We start from the raw sequence: 25,625 nt of genomic DNA on the forward strand, positions 1-25,625 counted from the left end.
GCGGCTCTTTGGAGGCTCCTGGTGGCCGTGCTCTGCACTCTGCGCAGTGAGGGCTCGGTCTGAACGTGTCTCTCTGCGTTGTCTGTTACGTCGTGTCTCGTGGGTTGTTGACTGGCGTGTTTTCGAGCTTCGTCCTTCATAGTTTACAGAGAAATGTTTTTATGTGTTTATAAAAAAAGTTCTCTTCTTTCCAGATTTTTTAATGTTCATATGTTTTGAATGTAGAGATAAGAAAGTAAACAATGGGGGGCGCCTGGGTGGCACAGCGGTTAAGCGTCTGCCTTCGGCTCAGGGCGTGATCCCGGCGCTCTGGGATCGAGCCCCACATCAGGCTCCTCCGCTGGGAGCCTGCTTCTTCCTCTCCCACTCCCCCTGCTTGTGTTCCCTCTCTCGCTGGCTGTCTCTATCTCTGTCGAATAAATAAATAAAATCTTTAAAAAAAAAAAAAAGTAAACAATGGGAAACGTCCCCAACGTAGGGCACCATGGAGCTGTGTCCAGCATCGTCTCTGAGAACGGCGCAGGTCTCGGAGCACAACCCCTGGAATTGCCGAGAACCTCAGTCCTTAGTTAAACACTGGGACATGGGGCCCGTCCTCCCTGGTCTCCCTCTTCACTACAGACAGAGTTCTGAGCAGCTGAGGGACATTCCTGTCATGTATCCCGGTGCTCGGTGGCTGCTGGGACACAGGGAGCAGGCTGCTGCGGCGGCCCTGGTGAGCAATGCGGGTCATATAGGGATGACAGCAGTGGGGATGGTGGAAGAGGTCAGATGCCATCTGTGGCAACATCTGGGGAAAAGAGAGGTGTCCCTGTTGACTCTGACACACCAGTGGGGCTGAAGACCATTGAACAGAGATGGAGTAGGAGTTTGGGGCTGGAGTGCGAGTTTGAGAGAAGGCACACGTGTACCACTTTTCTCCCTAGAAAGAGACAATGATGCGTGGGTGAGGAGTTCAGCAGGTGTGAGAGGGGGAGACCATGGGAAGGCAGTGGGGGTCGTCAGGTCAGGGAAGATTTTAGGCAGGAATTCTAGAGCATGTGTCTTGGTGACACGGCCAGAGGGTGTGACGAGGGGCCTCCTGAAGAGAAAGAGGCTGCATGTGCGTAGGGCTCTACTTTGGCCTCCTCTGTGTCAACAGAAAGGGAAGAGAGGGAAGAAAGGGCCTTTTCGGGAGTGGGGGGCAGTGAACACGTGCACATGAATGGAAAGAACAGAGCTGCAAGCGGTGGGAGGCTTGTGATCGTGAATTAAAGTCACTTCAGAGACGTCCCACATGTTCCTTGGGGAAAGGGGATGCCGCATCCCAGGCCTTCCTCCAGACCCTCCGGTACAAGACCCAGGCTGAAGCCTGGAGCCTGAAGGGCGGTCTGGGCCTGGGCCCCAGGGTCGTGTGTAGCATGAGTGTGACGGGACGGCCATGCAGGAACACTGCAGCTCCAAGAGCCAAGAGCCGGGAAGGGACCTTTCCCGGAGCCCCTGACTCCGTTCCCGCAGGTCGCCCAGCGCCCAGGGAGGACCCGACGTACCCGGCTCCAGGCCGGCGCCAAAAGCCCTGAGGTCGGGCCGCTGGAGTCAGGCTCGTGGCGGGGACTGCTCTCCCCGCAGGCTTCCGGCGGGAGCGGGGGACTTCGGCCCCCAGCAGGACCTCCGGGGGCGGGGCCCGGACCGGGGCGGACTCCGTGGGGCGGGGTCTTAGTCAGGGACCCACGGGGCTTCGGTCAGGGAGGGGGACTCATAAGGGCTGGGGCTCGCCACTGTGGGCTCTGCCGGGGCGAGACCGCGGGTGGGGAGTGCCCGTGGGCGGGGTGGGCGGGGCCGTCGCCGTCGGGCGGGGCCGGGGCGTGGCTTTGCCCGGGAATGGGCGGGGCCTGGGCTGGGCGCGGCGCGGGCTCTGCACTCCGCGGGGAATCTCCATTAGGGCCTCGACCCGAAGCGGCGGCTTCGGAGGGGCGGGCGGGTTCCACCCCCCGGCCGGCCGAGCGCCCGCGCCTCCCAATTCCAGGAGCAGGGTGGGGGCTCGAGGCGGCGGCCGGCGGCTCCGCTCCCGCCTGGGCGTCTGGGCGCAGGGTCAGGGCAAGAGGGGAGCGGCGGCGGCGGCGGCGTGGGGCCGCGGATCCCACGAAGGGCGGCGGCCTGGGCCAGCTGAGCCATGGCGGCCCCGGAGCCGGCGCCGAGGCGGGGCCGGGAGCGGGAGCGGGAGGATGAGAGCGAGGACGAGAGCGACATCCTGGAGGAGAGCCCGTGCGGCCGCTGGCAGAAGCGGCGGGAGCAGGTGGGCTCCGCGGGGCGGGGGGGGGGGGGGAGGGCACGGAGAGGGTGGTCGCCTCCCACCTCCAGCGGAGGGGTCGAGAAGGCCACGCGGGGCCCTGGGAGCGCTGGGCAAGCCAGGAGGCCAGAAATCTTTCTGCGGCCTCGCGCAGGCAGCCCCCTAATTGGCCGGCCCTTGGACCCCTTTGGCCTGGTCACCACGCCCTGCTAAGGGACCCCCAGTTCCCTAAGGTCCAGTCTCATCTCAGGACCACCTCTCCATGCCTCTGCGACAGACCAGCTGCTAGCCCCATGAAGACCACCCTTAATCCCCTGAAACCTGCTCCAAACCCCCTCAGCCCAGCCCCTGGATACCACCACTTGGCTAGCAGGAGCCAGCCCTCCTCCAGTCCCCCAGAGAGGGTCAGGGCCAGCATCCCATGCTTGCTCTCCCCTCCAAGGATGTGGGCAGACACCAAGCCCCCATTCTGTCTCCTGACACATATCAGCACACTCATATCCCCCACCCCCACTGCCAGGTGAACCAGGGGAACATGCCAGGGGTCCAGAGCACCTTCCTGGCCATGGACACAGAGGAGGGGGTGGAGGTGGTGTGGAATGAGTTGCACTTCGGGGATAGGAAGGCCTTCGCGGCCCATGAGGTGAGGCCTGCCCATCCCTTGAGCGACCGTGCCCCCCCCCCCACCACCCCGTGACCGCACCCCCCTTCCCAGGAGAAGATCCAGACCATGTTTGAGCAGCTGGTGCTGGTAGACCACCCCAACATTGTCAAGCTGCACAAATACTGGCTGGATGCCTCAGAAGCCCGGGCGCGGGTGAGCCATGGGCACAGGCACACCACAGGCACACCACAGGGTGGGATGTGGCCACAGCTGGGATGGGGGATGGGGGGTGGTAGGGACCCACCTGCAGTTGGCGTAGCCCGCCCGCCCCGCAGGTCATCTTCATCACAGAGTACGTGTCATCGGGCAGCCTCAAGCAATTCCTCAAAAAGACCAAGAAAAACCACAAGGCCATGAACGCCCGGGTATGGGGAGTGGGCTGGGGCTGCACTGGGGATGTGGGTGAGGGGCAGCTCTGGGGACAGGAGCGGGCTGGGGCTGGGTCAGGGATGCGAGGTAGGGGTGCAGGGTGGGGACCATAGGCCCAGCCGCCTCTCTGCACCGCTCCGATGGAGTCCGTCCGCCACCAGGCCTGGAAGCGCTGGTGCACGCAGATCCTGTCCGCACTCAGGTGAGGGCCTGGGCTTGCCCCGGCCACACCCCTATGCCCTCAGTGCCCCCTGACCTGACTGCGCCTCCTCTCCTTCCCTCTTGCAGCTTTCTACATGCCTGCAGTCCCCCCATCATCCACGGGAACCTGACCAGTGACACCATCTTCATACAGCACAATGGCCTCATCAAGATTGGCTCCGGTGCTGGCGGGGGTGCAGGGTTGGGGGGAGGGGCGGCTGCCGGAAACCGTGGGCAGAGGACAGCCAGTGCCCCATCACACTGACGCCTACTCTTTCTCCCTGTGGTGGCCGGTGCAGTGTGGCACCGCATCTTCTCCAATGGTGCGTGGGGACTCAAGGGGGGCGGAGGGCACGGCGAGATCCGATCTGCTTACCCTCCGCACTCTCCCAGCGCTCCCAGACGACCTCCGAAGCCCTATCCGGGCCGAGCGTGAGGAACTACGGAACCTCCACTTCTTCCCGCCGGAGTATGGCGGTGAGTCCCGAGTCCAGGAGCCCCGCTGCTGCTGCCTCCGCCTCGTCCCGCCTGACTTGCTCTCCCCCTTTCAGAGGTTGCCGACGGCACTGCCGTGGACATCTTCTCCTTTGGGATGTGCGCACTGGAGGTACTAGCCCAGTGGCCACGTGGCCTCCCAGCTAGCTCACCCTGCACCTCTTCCCCATGTCTGACCTGGCCCTGCCTCCCAGATGGCTGTGCTGGAGATCCAAGCCAATGGGGACACCCGGGTCACGGAAGAGGCCATCACTCGTGCCAGGCACTCACTGAGTGACCCCAACATGCGGGTAAGCAGCTGGCCTTGCCCCTCCTAACTGGCTCCCAGGAGTCCCAGGTAGGGCCAGTCCGGTGCTGGGGACAGGCCCGGCGGTGCAGTGGCTCAGTGCTGCAGAGGGGTACACCGGCCCCACTGCACACAGGCCTACTCACAAGGAGGGCCTTACCCATGGTGCATGTTGAGGCCCTAAGGGTCCTTCTAAGGAGGGAGAGACTAGAGAGATACTCCCTCTGTGGGCACTGTTGTTGCACTTCTTGTGGAGACAAGAAAGAGGCTCAGAGAGGCCCAGGGCTTTGGGGTAAGTGGTGGAGCCGGTGTTCCACTCCACGTCCTTGCCTTTAAGCCTCTAGGAAGCCAGCTAGAGGCGATGTGGCCCCAGCTTATGTCAGGGCGTGGTGGGGAGGGGGCAAAGGGAGTGTGGGATGGAAGCTGTGTCCACAGTCTCTCTGGCTTGACCGCATGGCCTCTGGGGATCAGGGTGTGAGGTGCTGGGGCCTGGATGGGGCTGGTGAGAAGCGGAGCCAGAATAGACGTGAGGGGCAGCAGAGGACATGGACGCAGGGCGGGGCGGACACCCATCAGGTCATCTCGAGCTGGGCCCGAGCGGAGGCAACCAGAAGAGGAGCAGGGTGTGGGTAGGTGGGTTTATGCTGGGCTGCACGGACCTCCAGGAGCCTGGGCTGATCTGCTGGCCCTCTGCCCAGCGCCGCCACCGCCCCCCATCCCCTGCCTCCGGGACTGCAGGGCAGGGGCTGCAGTCCTCCCTCTGCATTACAGGCTTCATCTGTGAACTGCAGATGACAACACCGACCCCCTGTGATTTTTGTGAGGGTTACAGGAAGTAGAACGTGTCAAGTTCTGGGCCCAGGGCCCGATTGTCCTACTTGTAGAACCAGGTCCCGGCCTGGCTGCCAGCAGTATGCCTCTCCCTATGCCCATTCCTGCAAAAAGACGCCCATGAGGACTGGACCCCTGGGGTCTGGGGACTTCAGGGGCCTCCTCTCCTCACACCGTGGGCCAGGGCAGAGAGACTGCAGCCACGTGGGCCTGTCCTCTCCACGCCCCCAGGAGTTCATCCTGTCCTGCCTCGCCCGCGACCCCAGCCATCGGCCCTCCGCCCACAACCTCCTCTTCCACCGCGTGCTCTTCGAAGTGCACTCGCTGAAGCTCCTGGCAGCTCACTGCTTCATCCAGCACCAATGTGAGGGGCAGGCGGGCAGGGGGTGGGCCACGGGCCTGGGGTCGGGGTGTGAAAGGGCCCCCTGCAGGGCCCTGAGTGTTCCTGCGGCCTGCAGACCTCATGCCTGAGAACGTGGTGGAGGAAAAAACCAAGGCGGTGGACCTGCATGCAGTCCTGGCGGAGATCCCCCGGCCACCCCGGCCCCCGCTGCAGTGGCGGTGAGCGCGGGCTGCCCAGAGGCCTCCCCTCTGCACTTGGCCAGCCCCCACCCGGTCCTGCCCCAGTGGGGCAGGTGGGCTGGCCCCCCTCATGTTGCTTCTCACACCTGTGCCAGGTACTCAGAGGTCTCCTGCTTGGAGCTTGACAAATTCCTGGAGGATGTCAGGTGAGAGCTGCCGTGAGGTTGGGGAACCGGTGGCTACCAGGCCTGAGCCTCCAGCCACCCCAGTGTATCCCCAGGAACGGGATCTACCCACTGATGAATTTTGCGGCTGCTCGGCCCCCGGGGCTGCCCCGTGTGCTGGCCCCGCCCCCTGAGGAAGCCCAGAAGGCCAAGACCCCGACGCCAGAACCTTTTGATTCAGAGACCAGAAAGGTGAGCCCTGGCTCCTGCATCATGCCCATCCTCAGGCCTGTCCACAGCCCAGAGGGGTCTCTTTCCAGGGGCTTTGAGTTGCCCCCAGCCCAGCACTGCTCCAGGCTGCCAGAAACCAGGTACTGGCTGACCCTGATATGGGGGCTAGGAGATGGTAGGACATGCTAGGATACTCCCCTTTTCAGAGGGTCCTTGCCCCCTGCAAACCCATCCCCCATCTCTTGCTGCCTGCCCCCCAGCCCTGCCCCGATCCTACTGTGCTCCAAGCAGCCTTCGTCTGGGAATCTCCTCTACCCCTAGGCCTCTCTGATCCCCTGCCCTTAGCTTTCTGATTCCCTGATATTTGTGTCCTGGTGTCTCCTCCAAGGCCTCCCAGATATTGTGTTTCCCCCAACCTCATCTGCAAGGCTCCCTCCTGGCCAGGGACCCGCCCTGGTCAGCCTCAGCCCCTCTCCCCCTTTCCATGTCCATGCCTACTGGGTTCCAGAGGCTCTGGCTTTGGCCTTGGGTGTGTCTCGGTGGTCTCCACCCCAATCTAGGCCACCCCCATTTCCTACCTGGATGCTGAACCAGCCCCCAACCTAGCCTCCTTCCTCCTGGCCTCCCTCCATGGTGCAGCCAGGATTCATGTCCTAACAGTCAAAGCTGCCCAAAGAGATGGTGGGGGTCTGCAGCCCAACCCGCAGGTATTCTGAGGCCTGGCCCTGCTGGCGTCCCATGCCTCTGCTCCTTCGTATTCCTGCCAACCCCTCCCTTCCATCACTTCTCACAGCTCTCTCCTTGTTCAGGTCTCCTCCCCCACCTGTGAAAGCTCTGTTTCTCCTTCGGTACCCAGACTCGGCATCTACTCTTTCAGAACTTTTCCTTAACTTGCCAGGCGGCTGGTAGTGAACGTGCTGGAGATCACGCCCATCCCCAGTCCTTACTGTTCCTTCTGCACCCCGAGCAGGCCTCTGCTCTTGCTCCTCTACTGCTGAGGTCAAGCCTCTGTGGCTGACATCAGTCCACCCCTGTCCCCAGGTGGTCCAGATGCAGTGCAACCTGGAGAGAAGCGAGGACAAGGCCCGCTGGCATGTGAGCAGGGGGGCGGGGCCCGCAGGGGGCAGGGCAGGGGGAGCCACTAGGGGACTGGGGGGACTCTGGGAGCCAACCACGCCCTTCTGCCTCCACAGCTCACTCTGCTTCTGGTGCTGGAGGACCGGCTGCACCGGCAGCTCACTTACGACCTGCTCCCAAGTAGGCCGGGCGGGGACCAGGCGGGGACGGGTGCAGCTATGGGCCCAGGCAGTGGCCTCACACCTCTGTCCTGCCCCTGCCTGTGCCCCTGCTGCAGCCGACAGTGCCCAGGACCTCGCCACCGAGCTGGTATACTATGGCTTCGTTCATGAGGTGTGCGGGCCGACCCAGCCGGGCTGGGAGGGGGACACAGCGGACTGTGCGTCCCTGTCACCCCATGCCTCCCTCCCACACTGCAGGATGACCGGACCAAGCTGGCTGCCTTCCTGGAAAGCACCTTCCTCAAGTACCTCGGAGCTCAGCCATGACCTCGCACCCCAACCCCCTGGGGACCAGCCCTGGCAGCCCACATGGGGAAGCTCAGCATTGGCCCAGGGCTCAGGGGGCCAGGGGCTGACCTCTGCTTACATGCTTAGGGGCTAATGACCAAATGCCTGCTAGTGAGGAACTTCTGCCTTCCACAGCTTTCAAGGAGGCCCTGGAGTGGGGTGGGGAGGGTGGTGGGTTTGGGGCCCATCAGGGGGTGAAGGAGACTGGGTTGGCGGTCAGGGGAGTAATTAGGCCCCACATGTCCTTAGGATCAGGATTCCCCCACCTAGCCAGCTTCCACAACTCACAGTCCCTTCCCATATCCTCCATTTCCCAGCAAGAGTTCATCCCCCCCCCTCCCCGCCCACCGCAGGATACCTGGTCAGTGACTGAGCCTTCACCATGGGCGGGGGGGCTGCCCTGCAGGGAGCCACAGTGCTGAGGGTGGGGGGTCTGTCCTAGACAGATGCCTGCCCAGGGAAATGCTCCACACCCTGTTGGAACCACAGTCCCACACCAGGAACCCCCACATTAAGCCAGTGGTACCCCACCTGCAGGCGTCAGGTACAATGCTGGGCACTGAGCAGGGCCACGACCTGGCAGGAGAAGCAGATGGCAGAGACACTCCAGGAGTCCCCAGCCTGACATGGCTCCTGCACAGCCCTCCAGCCCCTGCCCAGTGCAGACTCACCTTGGAACCCTCCTCTGACTTTCCACTGCTCTGGGACAGGGACCTGCCACCCCCTCAGCAGACTGTTCTGGCTCCTGCAGCCCTCTCCAGAGGGCTATTTTCCCCACATTCCCAGGCCTGGAGGGGTTGGGCTCGGGCACCCTCCCTGCTCCTCACCGTGCCTCCTCTCAAATTCACTACCCCCCATGTAATGTCACTCACCCCCTCCTGTGGCAGCTGCTTCCCAGGTCCTGAGGATATCAGCCCCTGACTCCCTGTCTCCTACTCAACTCCCTCCCACCCCTCATTGCCCTAGTCTCCTTTCTCCTGGACCACCTCCACTCCATCTTCAAATTGAGTTAAACATTCTTAAACATTTTAAATTGCATGTACAAACTTAGTGCATTCAGGTTTCTTTTGAAGTATTTCTATTGTTAAACCAGGAAAGCTCACCTCTGTGTTACTACTCTGTTGTTGCTATAAGAATTTACCAGAAACTTAGCGGCTGAAAACACCACAAATTTATTGTAGCTCTGCAGGTCAAAATCTGGTACAGGTCTCACCAGACTAAACTCAAGGAGTTAGCGAGGCTGTGTTCCTTTCTGGAGGTTCTAGTTGAACCTAGAACTATTTCCATTTTCTGCTCCTTCAGATTGTTGGCCTGCAGGTGTCAGGCATGCCATGGACACTGGGCACTGGCAAGGAATTCATTTCCTTGCCACAGTAGGGCCAAGGTCCTCATTTTCTTGCCCACTATAAACTGAAGGTCATTTTTGGCTTCTACAGGCACCGCCATTCCTTGGCTCATGCACTCATCCTCCATCTTCAAAGCCAACAACAGCCAGTTGAGTCTTTCTCATGAACCATCTGTGGCTTTCTACAGCCAGGAAAGCTTCATGTAATTAGGTTGGGTCCCCCTGAATAATCTCCCCATCACAAGGTCCTTAATCATATCTGTAAAAATCCCTTTTGCCATATAAAGTAACATTCACAGGTTCTGGGGGTTAGGGTATGGACATCCTGGAGAGAGGGTATCATTTTTCCACCATTACATTACCCTACCCAAAAGCCAAAACAAAGTTACCAAGGTGTATCAAATAAATGTACAAACATAGTGAATCTCAAGGTTGTCTTAAACATCCCAATACTCTACAAAGTTACTCTTTCAACTTAAAATAACAAATCTACAATAACGTACAAGTCTAGTTAGAAATCCTGATGCTATCTTCTTAAATAATCTGAGTGTCAAATGCATAACAGATCATACCCATGATTAAACTGAACTCAAAAGTGTCAACACTATCATTGCTTCATTTAATCATGCTCATGTTGAGGTTTTCATCTTTTATCTTTTCAAAGTTATATACATATCGTTTTAAAAATAGAATGGGTTTTTTTAAGCCAACAATAAATGATCAATGCAGTCTCCAACTCTGATCCTTCCCAGATTTAACTCTTAGCTATTTCTTCAGGCATGTAAAATCCATCTTTCACAAACCACACATGCTTTTACTGCCTTTTATTGGTTTTTCTACATAAGGTGTCCCCTGCTGGTGTCCTTGGAGAAGGGGGGGGGTCACTGGCCTCAGTTTCCTGACCCAGCATCATCCCAGTCTGGTGTATATTATTACAGCTTCATTACTGCAGGTCTCAGCAGAAAATGAGATGTCCTAGGGTTATATTTGCTTTCTTGCACAACTTTTTGTTTTGCCTGGAGTTAATAATTGCCTTTCTTTTTGTTTGCTTAGTTTTCTATACATGTCTCATTAATTCATTCTTAGATTCTCCTGCAGAAGTGTGAACCTCTCAATACTTGAGATTCATTGCACAACTGACAGCTCAGTTTCATCTTTTCCCAGAGCCCCCACTATGCCAGCTCTCTGCCCCAGGCTGCTTATTCTTGGGCCTGTGGCCCAAGTTGCTCCTTCATCAGCAGCCTGGAACACCTCCTTTCTCCTTTTACTGGATCCCTCGCTTTCCTCTTCCTTCATTCACCCTCTGTTTGAGGAAGAACATCCTCCAAGTTTCCTGAGAGAGGGCGCATGGGAAGTTATGGAGTTGTTGCTTATTTGTGCTTAGTCTACTCTTACATCTGCTTGTTAGTGTAGTTAGGCACAAAAGTTTGCCTAAGTTGAAAACTATTTCTTCCCAGAATTTTGAGGGTATCATGTGATTTTCTTCTAGTCCCAAGAATTCCCATGACTTTCTGGATTCTAACCCTTTGTGATTTCCCTCCCTCTCTCTTCCTCTTCCTCTCTCCCTCCCTCCCTTTGGAAATCTCAATGATGTTTCCTGATTAAAAACTTCTCTTTCATCTATTGTCCAGAGATCCAAACCCTGCAGTTCTAGGAAATTTTCTTTGGGGCATTTTTTGTTTTTTTCTGTGGTTTTTGTTTTTTGGTTTTGCTTATTTTTCCCCCTTATTTTGTGGAACTTTTGTTATTTAGATGTTAGAATTCTCTTTTGAGAGGCACAAAATGTGGTAGTTAAGGGCACAGACTCTGGGCCATTCTGCTGCTTCCTGTTGTATGATATTGTGCCCCTCCTTCCTCATCTGTAAAAATAGGATAATAACAGTACCCACTCCGTGGAATTGTTGTAAAGATCACACAAGGTAAAGTTTGTAAGGTAATGAGAACAGTGCCCAGCACACAAGCACTCTGAATGCCTTATTATATATCAATGTCAAATTTCATAGGGGAAGCTGCCACCAGAAGGTGGTGCTTGTGCCCCCCAACCCACTGCAGTGGTGGTGGCAAGTCCCAGCCCATTCACCACTTCATCTATCCCCCTCTATTATGGAGGCTGCTGAGGTATCAGGCCAGTTCTAAGCCCTAGAGAATGCTACTCAGTGTGATTGATTATATTTTCTCTTCTATACCTATCAGGTTTTGTTTTATACATTCTGAAATATTTCAATTATATCTTTCACTCTCTATTGAATTGTTCTTTTTCCTCTCATATTTTTCATTTGTAAGCACTCTTTCTCATTTGCTAAATTTTCTTTCTTTATAGCCTCTTGTTCTTGATTTTGGTTCTCTTTTAAGTTTTTATTTTACTTCCAGTTAGTTAACATACAGTGTTTTATTAGTTTCAGTTGTGCAATATATTGATTGTTTTGACTTTGGATGCAACATCCTCTCTAATATCTCTGCAGATATGGTTTTAGCTTTTCTTATTTTATTGTCTCTGCTCTTTCTGAGTTCCTTTTCCTTTTCTGTTTTTGTTTTCTTCCTCCTCCTTAGGTGGCTGGTGATCCTGGGCTGCCCAGTTGCTTTTAAGAGTGGTATCTTACTGGTGGGGCTTATTGCCTGGTGAGCTTTGAGGCCAGGGATCTAGCCAGGCCATTCTCCTGAGCACATTCCAGCTGCCAGTCTTCTTTTGAGCCAGGAGATGCTACAGAAAGGAGCTCTGAGTTTCATGGGTGGCACATGCTGGGGGCTAGACTTGGGAGCCAGGGTGGAGGTGGGAAAAGGGCAAGAATCTCATTAACTTTTGGAACAGGACCCTACTCTGACAGCCCAGCCACTGCCAGTAGGGATAGAAGTGTGGGGTCTCCTTTTTCCAACTACATTTTCACACACAACCCCTGGGACACTAACCTCTGGTCAGCTAAAGCAGATCCCATTGGCCACCTTCCTCCAGTTGCACAATATTTCACTTCTGTGTTCATGGGGTTTTGGCTTTATAAAACTCTTTCCCTATCATTCTAGAGGGGAGAGGGATGTGAAGAAAATATCCTGCCATGTTTAACTAGAGGCGTATTTTATTTTAAACCCTCCCAGGGTTGAGAAGGGACCTGCCTACCTGGCCACTTTGTTGCCTCAGGCAGGCTGAGGTTGCTGGAGCTTGCAGACGTGGTTTCATTGAGTTAGGGTCCTCGGGCTGGGTGGGACATGGGGCAGACGTCCAGGGCAGCTCAGTGCCCTGATGGGTACCTGGAGCCTTTAAAAAATAGTTGGGAGAACTTAGGGGACTCTGGGTGCAAGCCCTTTCCACTGAATTGGTTCACAAGTCTGTCTCTTCAATTCCGGTTCTACCGACTGTGGATCATTGAATCTAGGACGCCGTCATCTTTAAGATGCACTACTGTTTTAGAGGTCACTAGGAAAGAGAGCGCTAATTCCATGAGAGCCCACCATCCATTGGTAGGCACACCCCAACTTCAGAGGGCACGACGTGAAGCAGCCTGGAATCTGACTCTGAAATATGGCGACTCTGTCACCTCTCCCAGCACGCGTTTGGGCAGACGGGAGTTCCTCAGCCCTGGAGGGGATGCGAACTTCCTTTGCCCTCCCTCTTGCGTGCGAGCGTGGAGGCAGGAGACACGCATCACCTAAGTTTTTTCTGTAAAGGAAGTAGGGAAATGGAGCAGCGGCCGGAGTGGTGCAGGAGGGTGAAGCCAGGGGCCGAGACAAACAGGCGAGACGGTCCTCCGCCGACGGAGGGAAAGCCCAGCAAGTAGAAAAGACGCGGACAGCGACAGCGAAAAGCGGGCGCGCCCGCCCCGCCCCCGCCCCTGCCCCTGCCCCTTCCATCCTCTCAGCTCCCGAGCCTTAACTGTCCCTCCCCACACCGGAAGCTCATTCCTCTCTCCAACCACCCCTCCCGCCGAAGGCGAAAGGGCCTTTTATCGCGAGATTTCCGTCCTCCTTCGGGCCCTTCCGCCGGCGCCCAGATCGCGCGAGACCGCGGAGGGAGCAGGAGCGTGTGGCGCGCGCGGCGGCCGCGACGGACGCAAGATGGCGACGGCGACCATAGCTCTCGTAAGTGAGCCGTCCGTGACCGCGGGCCGCCGCTCAGCTGGCGGGAGTGGGGTCGTCGGCCCAGCTAGAGCGCCAAGGCCCCTCGGAGACGCGGCGGTCGCTCCCGAGCCCCCGCGGCTCCTGGTCGCGCGAGGCGGGGGCGGAGCGGGCGCGAGGCGAGGGCCGGCCCGCGGCCCCAGCTTCCGGCTCGCGGGCTACAGCTTCCGGCGGTCGGCGTCGGGGGGCCGATCCCAGGCGCGGCCCCATCGGGGTGCGGCCGGCCTGGCCCCAGCGAGCGGCCTCGAATGGCGCCGCGGAGCTGCAGCCTCAGGGCGGAGCCAGGCGGCCGTCGTACCGTTCTGCCAACGGTGCTCCTGCGGCCCGGACTTGACGGCGGGGGTCCTGGGAGCGATGGCGTCTCTTCTCCCGGCCGAGTGAAGGGACCTCCAGGCGTGCACGGCCTGTAGGAAGGAATCTTGGCCCTCTGGGAAGGGTGGTGGCCTCGGCGGCATGCATCCACAGCTGTGACTCTGCTCCCACTGATGCTCTGCGGGGAAGGGGTTACCAGCTAACAGGGACTCGTCCTATCTTAGAAAGGAGAGAACGTGCTGTCTGAGCACACGTTTCTGAGCAGTTACTTTGTCTCAGGCGGTCACAGTGTGTCGGGGCACAGCGGGGAACCAGAGGCCGTCCCTGCCCTCTTCAGGGGTCTGGTGGACACGGAGGCCGTGGACTGCCAGCCCGGGGCACGTGTGCTCAGGGTGTTGTGGGCACCCAGAGGAAGGAACCCCTCCCTCCCCTTTTCAGTGCTCACCTACTTGTTAGTGGCATTGAGTGAGTAGCATAGAGAACCCTTGTACACACCACGCTTCCATGATGAAGTCTCCCTTGACCCTTTTGCTTCCCTGCTCCGTTTAAATGAGTGTTTGTTCTCCTGGACCCTTCATGGCATCACTTCATCCTTTTATTTACCTGCCCCCCTGCCACCAGGCCATACCCAGAGTGACACGGTGAGGCCTGTCTGCGAAGGCAGCGTTTGTAGGTGCCTGGAGGCTGGACGGATAGGGAAGACATTTGGGGGTCAGGGAGTATACTTACGCTAGAGCTAGGCTTTGCCCAGGCCCTGAGCTGGGGGCTGACACCCAGTGACGGAGGCTGGACCCATATCCCTGGGGTAGGAACTGACTCCCAGGGGGAGAGAGGCCCCCGCTTGTGAGGGGGCCCAGTGTGTGATTCTCAGATATGGCTAACCTCTTTCTACCACATCTTCTTGTTGAAGCTACAGGAGCAAGTGACCTTCGTGAGAGGGAAGTTAGAAAAGAGATGCGGGTGGAGGACTTGGTGACTGTCCCAGATAGCGTTTGAAATTGGACAGTGAAGGAGAGGGAGGCTTGGAGACAGGGGCCCGGACTCCTGGGAAGGTGTGGAATGTGGAGGAGGAAGAGAAGCCAATGAAAGGGGATGATTGGTTTCCCCTGAGCATCCCAGGGCTGCAAGAACACCAAGCCCAGCCTTGGTGGTTGCCGGAGGCTATAACTGGCAGCACCCTGGATCTCTGGAGACTGAGTGATGAGCTGGCTCAGCTCTGCTGTGGCACAGTGCCAGACAGGTGCATCACAGTGGAGATGGACGGGGGCAGAAAGTCCAAACCCTGTAAGCTGAGGTTTTCAGTAGGGCTGTTTGTTGCCCATTGAATTCTCTCAAGAGGTTAACATGTGCATGTCAGTGGGTGTATGAAAACTAAAGATCCAGGCTTGCATCAGATTCTGGGAGTGAGGTCCAGGCTGTGGCCTGGTATGTTCCTCTTGTAACCTGTTCAGTGGACAGACTCCTAGACAGCCCGTTTTCTTGTTGTCTTAGTTGGGCGTAGTGAGAGCTTGTTCTGTGTTGTGCTCCATGCATGCCAAACAACGCTGGTTGCTATCCTAAGATGTGGCTTCAGCCCTTCTGGGAGGATAGAGTGGCACTGAACTTGGCTGATAGTGATTTGGTAGGGAAGGACACAGGAAGATGCAGAAGTGTCTCTTGTCACTTATGCCTTCCACCTAGTCCTGCAGAAACAGGCCACAGCCCCTTTCTGTCACGGACATAGTCTTCTGGTGGCATTGTGTGTCTCTGACTTACCAGTCCATTTTTCCCGACCTTTGACAGCTGGGCTCGTGCCTGCTTGGGGACATTACCCTTGGGTTCCATCTGGCAGGGGCACCAGACCCTCTCCCTTCCCTGTGGGCACCGTCGCTCCCTCTTCCTCCTGAAGACCCTGGCGTGCACGCTACCTCCTAGCCGCCGCCCCCCCCCCCCCCCGCCGGCTGCCTAGGCCGTGTGCCTCAGTCCCTTTGTTTGCATCTTGTGCTTGATTTTCTTCTTAGTGCTCATGAACCACAGAAGTGCTCTTATGTAGGTGCCACTTGGCATGTGTCTCGTCTTGTGTTTGCTGCATCCAAAGTGCCCAGCACAGAGCCTAGCTGTCTGGTAGAGAGCAAGTCCCCACATGAAGAGGACTGAAGAGATGGAAAGCATTCTGCTTTGGGGATCTGACTCTGGGTGTTACACCGATGCTAATAATCGCTAAGACTGACGGCAAGCATGCCGTGTGCATGGATGGTCTGAAGTACTTTACATGGAGTGACTCACTGAAGCTTCATGCCAGCCCCGGGACACAGGCCTGAAGAGCCAGAAACCTGGAAATATTAATTACTTAACTTTTCTGGTTTTCTAATGGAAATAATCCTCTTTGTCTTGGGCTATTGAGCATTGGCAGTGCTGGAGTTCGGGTCCCAGACTCACAGGGCTGCTGCGTTGCCTCCCAGAGGGGACTTCTCACCCCTTGAGGCACTGCTGCCTGGTGCTAGGGGGCTTTGTGACCACAAAGCCTCCTGTTTTCATTGCCAGATGGTGACAGCATGTGACCAACTGTGATAACAAATGGCAGTTTTCTCCAAGCTTTTTGAGTATCTGCTTAGAACAGAAGCCGAGGCTCTGCGGGAACGAGGAACTTGGTTTCTTTGGAGGCGACGGGATGTCCTGTGTAGCATCCTCTCCAGGACTGATTTTTCCTGAGAAGTCTCTTCTGAGTCGTGCTCTGCTCTCAGCAATGTCCTGCTTCCTGTGTTGGCTATTACAGTAATTTGGGAGAGCACGAAGTTGTTTATAATTGTGCCCTCGAGTTGGCTCTGTTCATGGGTCAAGGGACTGGATTGCTTCCCCAGACCCGAAGTGATCTCTTGCTGTGAGCCTTGAGAGGGCAGCCTCTGCTCCAGATGTGCTCCTGGGGGTGCCAGGGGACTTGGGGCAAGCTAGACACTGACCCTGTCCCCACCTGCCATACACCCACTAGGGGGGCCTTTGTCAGAAGGGCCCCACATCCTTTGGCCCTCTCTCCCCTAAGTAGCAGTGGTGCTGAGTTCAGAGCACCATCACGCAAGGCTTTGCTTGGGCGTTAGCCACAGCTTTTGTGCCCACTGGCCATGTCTCTAGCACAGACAGGCTTGTGTTGCTGTCTCCTTTGGGGCCAGAGAGCCTGAGACACGCTCTGACCAAGCCAGCCCCAGCCTCTGGCTTTGTGCACAGGGCTCCAGGGGTGGCTGTGGCTGTCCTCTGTGTTCCTAGATATCTGTGGGTCTTGAGATGGGAGTGGGGTAAGTGTATTCTGCTCTGAGTTCCCGCCGTGTAGCCTCTGGGAAGGTGGAGTAGGTCTCAGGGCCCTTCTACCAAGTCCCCCATCCCCATGACGTTGCCCACTTCCTGCCCTTGGCCTGTCTTTGCTCCTGCCATCCTGCTAAGCTGAGTTGGGAGCTGTTCCTTCCGTTAGACTGGCTCTGCATGGCAGTGGCTCCATGGCCCCTCTGGGTGTGGGGTATGGCCAGGCTCTCAGCTGCCAGCCCTGGACGGTTTGACTGCTGGGTGAAGAGAGGCTTGTGCATACAAACCACCTGCCTGGCCCTGTCGTTCAAAGGGCAGCCCTCCTCAGAGGTGTCTTCAGGAGGGGCTTGGGGTATGGGCTTGACCAGAGCCTGTGGAAGGCATTAGGACTGATGCTGAGCCGTGTGTAGAGGTGCTAGAGAGGTGCCCCTGTCTGCCTCGAAGGGCATGAGGGGAGATGGCCAGCGGTGCCCCTTGTCATCCCGTCTGGCCTGGCCCAGCCTGCTGGCAGGAAAGGAGCTGATCTTTTAGGACCTCAGCTCCGTGGCCAGGGGGCAGGTTTAGGCCGTGGGGAGGATGCCTTTCTTTGGCATGGGACAGGAGCTCCTTTATTCTCTGTCCTATTCTTTCCTGATGACTCCCCGCCAATGCCGGGCTACCCTAGGTTCTGCCAGGCCAGCCCCTTGTACCAGGGCCCTGGTTAGCTGCAGGTGTCCTGGAAGAATGGGTGGAATGGAGTGGGATACTTTGGGATGTTCAGGGGCCAAGCCAGAGCTGGTCTCTTCCTGTGCCCCTGCTGGCCTCTCTTTCTCGTCCATGGGCATTTAGCCCTTAGCTAGGGAAGGGGAGAGAGGGCTGGGGCGGGTGGGTCTCACGACTGTCCATTACAACATCTCCTTCCTGCCTGCAGCAGGTCAATGGCCAGCAAGGAGGGGGGTCCGAGCCGGCGGCGGCGGCAGTGGTGGCAGCGGGAGACAAATGGAAACCTCCACAGGTACTGACCTTAAGCATCCTTGCCCTCAGGCCCGCCTGCCCGCCCGCCCGCCCGTCTGCCTGCCCGCCCGCCCGCCTGCCTGCCTGTGCGTCCCTGGGCCGAGAGAGATGGGGATGGGGTGGGAGGAGCCCTAGGGACTCTTCTCTGCCTTCTGGGTAGAGGTGCCTGTCTTGCTCCCTTACCACCCAGCCTCAGGCCTGGCTCCAGCCTCTCCCCGTAGCGTCCACCCTGCTTCTGTGGTGGCTCGCAGCCTCGTGTGTCTTCAGACTTTGGGTGGAGAGTGACAATGGTCAGGTGGGGGCTGAACCTGAGCCAGTGTAAGTTGTTAGCCATCAGTGTCCTACAGGAGGGCAGCCATGCTGTTCCAGAATGTGATGGGTGTTAAGAGCCAGAAACAAGGATTTTCATTTCAAATCTCAAATTTAAATAAAACAACAAAGCAGAATAACGTGCAAGTTAGAGCACGGGGTCTGTGTGGGACTCGGGCCAGGTTTCAGAGTGGGCGTGGGCAGATCGTGTCCTGCTCTGGTGGTTTCGCCCTTGGGAGCTTGTCCTGTTGGAGGTGGAGCCAGGCCTTGTCGCTGGGTAATAAGGTTCTTTGTGCTTCTCCATGGCAGCGCCTGCCTCCGGTGGGTTCCAGTGGGGGCTCAACAAGGTGGCCTGGTGGCCTTTTGGAGCTGGGCCCTCCTGTGGGCCCCCCAGCACACTCAGGGGAGGGCTGGCCGTGGTATGCAGCCTGGATCCTGGGAAGTTATGGGGGCTGAAGCAGATGGGCAAAGGGGCCAGGGCATCCCTCTAGCCAGCCCTCCCCTGCCCTGGTTGATGGGAGAAGGGCCTTTTGTTTATCAAGACAAAGAAGAGATTGAAAAGTTTCTAAGGGGCTGGAAGGGGGTTGGCATTGATTACCATGGTGACAGCCTGCTCTGGAGTCACAGCCCCTGGCTCTCAGGGCTTCTGTCCCACGAAGGAGAACTGGGCTTGGGGCCAGCTGGGAGGGCGGAGAGGACAAGCTCCAGGGCCAGACTGGGTCGCCAGAGTAGGGGCCTCCAGGCCCCTCCTGCCCTTTGACCCTGTGCTGGAAATCTAATACTTGGGCTGGTCAGGATGATGGTTCTTGGGGTTTGGGTCAGCTGGCCACTTCCTGCCTCCTTCGAAACTCTGTCCTTGCTCGTCACGTCTGCATTGGGGATCTGCCTCCTCCGCTGTCCCTCCTGAGGCTGTGTGCTGGGAGCTGCAGAATATCCCCTCTGGAGGGGGCTGGCGGTGGTCTGTCCTTGCAGTTGCTGGGTAGCCCCAGGCCCCCTGAACTGGTGGGCAGGCAGGTGTGATTTGACCCCTGATACACACTCTTTGGTCCGGTGGCTGTGCTTTTCTTTTTGCTCGCACGGCTATATTCTTCCCCTGCAAACAGCTTAGAAATGAATTTTGACAGAAGGAATGTCAGCTTAATCCTAGTTGCACTGGATCTGTCTGCAGCGGGCTGTGCCTGCTCTCCCCCATCCCCCAGAATATATCCTGGTCCCCATGCTCGCCTGGCTAGGGTGTGGGCAGGTCCACATTTCCTCTGTGGCTGGTCTGCTCCTGGCTTCTCTTCCCAGTGGGCTAAGTACAGCCCAGGGAGGAGTTTGGTGGAGGTGGGGTGGAGCCCTCCTCCGGGCTGTTGTGGCCTGGAGAGCAGCTCCAGGTTCTCAGCAGTGTGCAGGGATGGGGGATGGGGCGCTGCATGGAGGTGTGCTGGGAGGGAGGCCCTTTCCCTTACTTGCTCCTTGAGTGGTCCCTGGAACTCCGCCCAAGCAGGGAAGCCAAGTCTGTGACCCTGGCTGGGGCTGCGGGAAGGCGTGGGGGCAGTGGTGGATGCCAGGTAGTCCAGGAATGAGAAGTTCCTGCACATCCAGAGAACCATGGCCCCTTTTCCTTATAAAGGATGGCCAGGGCTAGTTCCCTGGCATGGCATGGGACTGAGGTTCTGGGGTCAGGTTTGCTACAGGGGTGGGCCCCTTCTACTACTTGCTGCCTGTCTTCATAGCTCCTGAGGCGACCGTTGTGGCCAGGGCCCTGCAGCTGCTCTGGGTGGTCCCAAGGCCCCCAACGTACCTGCCTTCCTCAGTGGCATGGGTCTTGGGAGAGACAGACCTAGGGACAGGCACAGGGATGGCAGAAGGGCAGACCTGCCTGTCCCTGGGAATGGGCTGGACTGGAGGCCTTGTGCAGTTGTAGGGGAGACCGGTGGGGTGGGGTTCCTGGGGCCCTATGAGGGAGATCTTGAGCTGGTTCTTAATGACTGCTCTGCTCCCCACCACCAGGGGACAGACTCCATCAAGATGGAGAATGGGCAGAGCACAGCCGCGAAGCTGGGACTGCCTCCTCTGACGCCCGAGCAGCAAGAGGCCCTCCAGAAGGTGAGAGTGTACCTCCTGGGGAATTGTGGGCATGGCTGGGGGGTGGGGGGAGGGCAGTCAGCGGAGGAAGGCGCATCTCCCCACAGGCCGGGCCCCCCCAGTGCTCCTCACCACCTTCTCCCGCAGGCCAAGAAGTACGCCATGGAGCAGAGCATCAAGAGTGTGCTGGTGAAGCAGACCATCGCGCACCAGCAGCAGCAGCTCACCAACCTGCAGGTGAGCGGCCAGGGCCCCACCCTTGGGCCTCGGTGCCGGCTCTGCTGGAGGCCGCCCCACCCGCCTGGGCCGGGGAGCCTCCGCCGCCCCTCCCCTGCCACCTCCACCTCCTCTTCCTTCTCTTCCTCCTCCTGTGCCTGTGGCCGTCCCCACAAGGTGTTGTGGTTCTGTTTCTCAAGGACTCGTTCTTGGGACGCCCAGGTTCCTCCGTGAGGCATGAGTGGCCCAGCCTTATCCATCTGCTGAGTGCCCGTGGTCCCCTCCCCACCCTTTCGCTGTAGCTGTGCCCTGCACCCTGAGTTGGCTTCTCCTCTTGGACTTGAGATTGTCGCCTCAGGTTGCCTCTGCACCCAGCTGGTGGTGCAGCATGTAGGGGCGTTCCTCCCCATCCCCCTCGGATAAGAGTGGTCAGGCCCCGACCCCTGCAGTGAGTCCAGACCACCTGAGCTGGGGTCAAGGACAGGGAGGACAGGCTGGGGGCGCCTCCAACAGCGTCCTGCTCTAGCCCTGTGGTCAGAAGCAGCAGTGGCTCTGGGGGAGAGGCCAGGGCTAGGCTGACAGGTGCCTGGGCCTCGAGCCCCCTGCCCCCTGCCCAGTCCTCAGGAGACGCCCTGGCTCTTCACTGTGCTCCACCTGCACCCTCCTTCTCCTCCTCCTCCTCCTCCTCCTCCTCCTCCTCCTCCTCCTATTCCTACTCCTCCACCTCCTTCTCCTCCTCCTCCCCCCCTTCCCTCCCTCCTCCCCCTCCCTTCCTTCTGCCCTGCCGGCCAGGCTGTGGGGCGGGGCACCTGGGGCTCTGAGGCCCCCCTGGGCAGGTGCCAGTGGCTGGCCAGTTGGCTGGCAGTTTGGGAAGGCAGGCGGACCTCCCTGGCAGGGCGGGGACTCCGGGCCTTGCCGCTGTCTGCGTGAGGTGTGACAAGAGCGGGAGACTGCTCGGCTCCAACAGACTGAACTCTGTCTTTACTGTCTTTCAGATGGCAGCAGTGACAATGGGCTTTGGAGATCCTCTCTCACCTTTGCAATCGGTCAATAGAAATGCTCACTTCTTCCGGGGCTCATGTCCTTAGTCAGGGCTAGAGGGGGGCAGTGCAGCCCGCGTGCTGGGGACCTTGCTTCCCTAGCCGGCCCTGCCCGCCAGCTCGGGACGAGCGCAGCAGAGCGCCAGGCGTGGCGGGGCCAGTGGTGTGGGCGGGCACCCACCCGGGACCGCCCCTGGGGAGGCCTCCATCTGCTCTGAGGTCCCGCCTTAAAACTAACCGGCCAGGTAACTGCGGAGGGCAGCAGGCCAGGAGGGTAGCTGCCCACGCCAGGCCCACCTGCACCCATGTCGCCTGCACACACAGGGCGCAGCACCTGGGCCTCCAGCTCTGCCAGTCTCCAGGCTGCCCGGGCTCCTGGGTTGGGGTCAGGCCCCTGAGGAGAGAAAAGTCCTAATTCATGGCCCCATCAGACCCCGGAGGGAGGATGGATGGATGGGGGTGGGGGGCTGGGGGGTCCCAAGCAAGCAGGAGAGGGAACGGCAAGGACTTGGTCCTCTGGGCCTGGCTGTCAGCAAGGTGTAGGGGCCATGCAGCCAGGGAGCAGGCAGGGGCAATAGCTGAGGCCTTGGCTGCCGTGGGCGGAAGAATTGGGAAAGGAAATGCTCCCCCATCCCCCAGAGGCAAGCTGAGGAGGAGGCCAGGCCCCGCTCCAGAAAGTCTGTGGGGGAAACATGGCTCTTTCCCAGGGGTCATCCCTGATTGTGCTACTCTCACAGGGGAGATGTGGCCCTGTCTTTAAGGCCCAGACAGACCCAGTGTCCTCTTTGGGAAGCATCTGTCTGTGGGGAGATGTCAGGGAGAGGGCGTTTGGCCCACCTGTTGGGAAGCCCACACTGAAGAGGAGACATGCTTCTGTCTTGGGGAATTTTGACCCGAGGGGCAGATGGTTTCATGTCGGGGTGCCTGGTGCAAGAGGGGACATAGTTCCACCTTTGGTGGTCCTTGGCCTCAGCAGGGGCCTGAGGCCTACTTGTCGGGAGCCCAGTTTGAGGAGGGCAGTCCCATTTGGGGGGAATTCCTAGTTTCGGGGATATGTGGACCTTATTTTTAGGCTCCTTTCTGAGGGAAGGGGAGGCCTGGTCTATATACTAGGCCAGCTGGTGTCTAAAGGGGGAAACTGGTCTCCGGTTATGGGGGCCTTTTGAGGGTGAGGGGAGCCCCTGTTTATGGAGAAGCTATAGCCAGGACCCCGTCTTCTTTGCCTGTCCTGGGCCTGTGGTGTGTTCCCTGGGGCTCAGCCCCTCCCGGTGGCCCACTGCATGTGGCCGTGGGACCCCCTGCCTAGCACATCGCGTAGAGGTGGCAGGGGTGGGAAGCCCATCCCTGAGGGCGTGGAGAGGTCCCTTGGCCCAAGCTCGCCCCAGTGCAGAGGCAGTGTCTGCCCAGGCAGAGCTCTGGGCCTGCTGGGCCTGGTACCTCCCTGCTCCAAGGAGCCCCGGGGCTTCTCTTTTGGGCAGCTCTGCCACCTTCTGTTGTTCCTGGGGGCTGGGCCTTGGGGCTGCAGATGTGAGCTCCAGCCAGCCATTTTTTGTCAGGTGTTCAACACACTGCGGGACTTGCAAAATGCTAAGCCCCCACCTGAATTGGCCCTGCATGAGCAGCTGCTCTTTGTTCTCTCTCCAGGGAGTCCCCATCTGGGCTCCTGACCTCCTCCCCTGGGCTCTCTTCTGGGCAGCAGCTGCCCTGTCTTCTGCCCCCTCTCTTGCCTCCACACTAGTGGGTCCCTCCAGCTTGGATGGCTTCCCCTTCCCTATTCTGTTGGAGTACTTGACCAGGACCCTGGGAGGATCTTCCAGCCCAGCTCAGGGTACCTGGCCCCCAGACTGGAAGGTGGGCAGGGTGGGAGGGCATGCAGCCCTGCCTCCCAGCCACCTGTCAGCTTTGCTGCCAGTCTGCCCAGGACCTGGATGGGCCGGGGTGCGTCCGTGTCCTGCCTTTGGGCCTGGCCTTCCTTCCTAGGGGTAGGGTCCTGTTGACCCCTGCTACCCTGACTGCAGGAGCTGAGCCTGCACCGTGCTGCCGTGTGGGGAGCTCTCCCCACAGCGGAGCTGGGTAGGTGGGCCAGGAGGGGAGTGGGCTGCCCAGCTTCTTGCCACCCCCTCACAAGCCAGTGGCTCTCTCTCCCCTTATGTCCTGCTCCAGATGGCAGCTCAGCGGCAGCGGGCACTGGCCATCATGTGCCGGGTCTACGTGGGTTCCATCTATTATGAGCTTGGGGAGGACACCATTCGCCAGGCTTTTGCTCCTTTTGGACCCATCAAGAGCATTGACATGTCCTGGGACTCCGTCACCATGAAGCACAAGGTGGGCTTTAGTCTGCCCCTCCCCACCCCCCACCCTCCCCACCTTGGGGTCTGTTGGTCTCATGACACATTCCTATACCCAGGGCTTTGCCTTTGTGGAGTATGAGGTCCCAGAGGCCGCGCAGCTTGCCTTGGAGCAGATGAACTCGGTGATGCTCGGAGGCAGGAACATCAAGGTGAGGGCCAGGGAGGTGGGCCTTGGGGTTGGCACGTGAGCATGCTATTTTCAGCCAGGCAGTGCAGAGCAGCCTCTCCAGAAGCCTGAATCTGCAGTGGCCAGGCCTGTGCTGACGGGTCTCTGTGCCTCTCCCCCAGGTGGGCAGACCCAGCAACATAGGGCAGGCCCAGCCCATCATAGACCAGCTGGCTGAGGAGGCACGAGCTTTCAACCGCATCTATGTGGCTTCTGTGCACCAGGACCTTTCAGATGATGACATCAAGAGTGTATTTGAGGCCTTTGGCAAGATCAAATCTTGCACGCTCGCCCGCGACCCTACAACTGGCAAGCACAAGGGTTATGGTTTCATTGGTGAGTTTGGAGAGATTACGGTGAGGGCGGGGCCCACCGGGCCCTGTGGCTAACCCTCACTGCTGCCCCTGCCCTGCAGAGTATGAGAAGGCCCAGTCGTCCCAGGATGCCGTGTCTTCCATGAACCTCTTTGATCTGGGTGGCCAGTACTTGCGAGTGGGCAAGGCTGTCACTCCCCCCATGCCCCTGCTTACTCCTGCCACACCTGGAGGCCTCCCGCCTGCTGCTGCTGTGGCTGCAGCTGCAGCCACAGCCAAGATCACAGCTCAGGTGAGGGCTGGTCCAGTCACTTAGTTCATTTGTGGGTGCCAGCTCCTCCCTCATCCTTTGGGGGTTGGCTCTTTGTGTGGTCTTGAGCGGAGGCAGCCTGATCGGAGACTGAGTGTGGTGGCCTTCTGGGTTGCAGGAAGCAGTGGCTGGAGCAGCGGTGCTGGGTACCCTGGCCACGCCTGGACTGGTATCCCCTGCACTGACTCTGGCCCAGCCTCTGGGGGCTTTGCCCCAGGCTGTCATGGCTGCCCAGGCCCCAGGAGTCATCACAGGTGAGCCTGGGTGGGTCAAAGCTTCCCTCCTTCCCCCGCCAGTCCTCCTGGCATAGCCCTCTGCACCCCGGGTAGGACATTGCTCAGCTATCGCTGCGTGGTGCTGGGGCGCCTTCCCAGGAAGGGCAGAGATGGGGAAGCGTGACTGCTGGACCTGGTGGGTTTGCTGCAGGTGTGACTCCAGCCCGGCCTCCCATTCCGGTCACCATCCCCTCTGTGGGAGTGGTAAACCCCATCCTGGCCAGCCCTCCAACGCTGGGTCTCTTGGAGCCCAAGAAGGAGAAGGAAGAGGAGGAGCTGTTTCCAGAGTCCGAGCGGCCAGAGATGCTGAGTGAGCAGGAGCACATGAGCATCTCAGGCAGCAGCGCCCGCCACATGGTGATGCAGAAGCTGCTCCGCAAGCAGGAGGTGGGCGGCGGGGGCTAGTGGGGGTGGGCGGTAGGAGTGGTCCAGCCAGCCATAGCTCTCAGCTGTCCCCTCCCCCACACAGTCCACAGTGATGGTTCTGCGCAACATGGTGGACCCCAAGGACATCGACGATGACCTGGAGGGGGAGGTGACAGAGGAGTGTGGCAAGTTTGGTGCTGTCAATCGCGTCATCATCTACCAGGAGAAGCAGGGCGAGGAGGAGGATGCGGAGATCATCGTCAAGATTTTTGTGGAGTTTTCCATAGCCTCCGAGACTCACAAGGCTATCCAGGCCCTCAATGGGCGCTGGTTTGCTGGCCGCAAGGTGGTGGCTGAAGTGTATGACCAGGAGCGTTTTGATAACAGTGACCTTTCTGCGTGACCTTGGCCCTGTTGCCTGGACTTGCACTTGCTCCTTGTTTCCTCCGGGTTTTCTGGAGTGATTGATGTGTTGGTGTCTCAGGCCCAGCCGCCCGCGTGGGGATAAAGGTGCAGATGCCGTTGGCCCTCAACATCCCTGTGTGGCAGTGGTCCTGTGC

The 25,625-nt window shown here is 58.7% G+C and overlaps 2 protein-coding genes across 10 annotated transcripts; both read left to right on the forward strand.

Annotated features, from left to right (window-relative positions):
* The first annotated feature begins 1,885 nt into the window (after nucleotides 1-1,885).
* NRBP2 (nuclear receptor binding protein 2) lies at nucleotides 1,886-9,699 on the forward strand. Of its 3 annotated transcripts, XM_045777418.2 has the most exons (18): nucleotides 1,888-2,275; nucleotides 2,790-2,912; nucleotides 2,985-3,086; nucleotides 3,209-3,298; nucleotides 3,464-3,504; nucleotides 3,591-3,685; nucleotides 3,803-3,826; nucleotides 3,897-3,980; nucleotides 4,055-4,110; nucleotides 4,193-4,288; nucleotides 5,347-5,479; nucleotides 5,574-5,676; nucleotides 5,793-5,843; nucleotides 5,918-6,053; nucleotides 7,074-7,127; nucleotides 7,226-7,289; nucleotides 7,387-7,442; nucleotides 7,529-9,699. In XM_045777418.2, exons 1-18 carry the CDS (start codon nucleotides 2,153-2,155, stop codon nucleotides 7,595-7,597), a joined length of 1,500 nt encoding a protein of 499 aa, XP_045633374.2. In that variant the 5' UTR covers nucleotides 1,888-2,152; the 3' UTR covers nucleotides 7,598-9,699. The 3 variants fall into 3 exon arrangements, with proteins under 3 accessions (XP_087720641.1, XP_045633374.2, XP_045633375.2); XM_087864515.1 differs by having other exon boundaries at nucleotides 1,886-2,275; nucleotides 7,074-7,289; XM_045777419.2 differs by lacking the exon at nucleotides 2,790-2,912.
* Nucleotides 9,700-12,919: 3,220 nt separating this feature from the next.
* Nucleotides 12,920-25,598, forward strand: PUF60 (poly(U) binding splicing factor 60). Of its 7 annotated transcripts, none has more exons than XM_045777306.2 (12): nucleotides 12,920-13,034; nucleotides 17,566-17,649; nucleotides 19,953-20,048; nucleotides 20,175-20,264; nucleotides 21,239-21,289; nucleotides 23,447-23,608; nucleotides 23,691-23,783; nucleotides 23,923-24,136; nucleotides 24,216-24,406; nucleotides 24,543-24,678; nucleotides 24,851-25,086; nucleotides 25,169-25,598. In XM_045777306.2, the coding sequence occupies exons 1-12, from the start codon at nucleotides 13,011-13,013 to the stop codon at nucleotides 25,466-25,468; spliced, it is 1,677 nt and encodes a 558-aa protein (XP_045633262.1). In that variant the 5' UTR covers nucleotides 12,920-13,010; the 3' UTR covers nucleotides 25,469-25,598. The 7 variants fall into 7 exon arrangements, with proteins under 7 accessions (XP_045633262.1, XP_045633264.1, XP_045633266.1 ...); XM_045777307.2 differs by having other exon boundaries at nucleotides 12,964-13,034; nucleotides 17,569-17,649; XM_045777311.2 differs by lacking the exon at nucleotides 12,920-13,034 and adding an exon at nucleotides 13,311-13,476.
* Nucleotides 25,599-25,625: the final 27 nt, after the last annotated feature.

Source organism: Ursus americanus, chromosome 9 (genome assembly GCF_024610735.1).
Source record: "Ursus americanus isolate L20-20 chromosome 9, mUrsAme1.1.p, whole genome shotgun sequence".
NCBI lineage: Eukaryota > Metazoa > Chordata > Mammalia > Carnivora > Ursidae > Ursus > Ursus americanus.

Excerpts from the sequence above, each read along its gene's own strand:
- NRBP2 (XM_087864515.1), top strand. The coding sequence starts at position 2,153 with ATGGCGGCCCCGGAGCCGGCGCCGAGGCGGGGCCGGGAGCGGGAGCGG. Across the intron at positions 3,505-3,590 it reads CAGATCCTGTCCGCACTCAG|CTTTCTACATGCCTGCAGTC; the intron begins GTGAGGGCCTGG and ends TCCCTCTTGCAG. Across the intron at positions 5,677-5,792 it reads CGGCCCCCGCTGCAGTGGCG|GTACTCAGAGGTCTCCTGCT; the intron begins GTGAGCGCGGGC and ends CACCTGTGCCAG.
- PUF60 (XM_045777306.2), top strand. The coding sequence starts at position 13,011 with ATGGCGACGGCGACCATAGCTCTC. Across the intron at positions 17,650-19,952 it reads ACAAATGGAAACCTCCACAG|GGGACAGACTCCATCAAGAT; the intron begins GTACTGACCTTA and ends CCCCACCACCAG. Across the intron at positions 23,609-23,690 it reads CCGTCACCATGAAGCACAAG|GGCTTTGCCTTTGTGGAGTA; the intron begins GTGGGCTTTAGT and ends TCCTATACCCAG.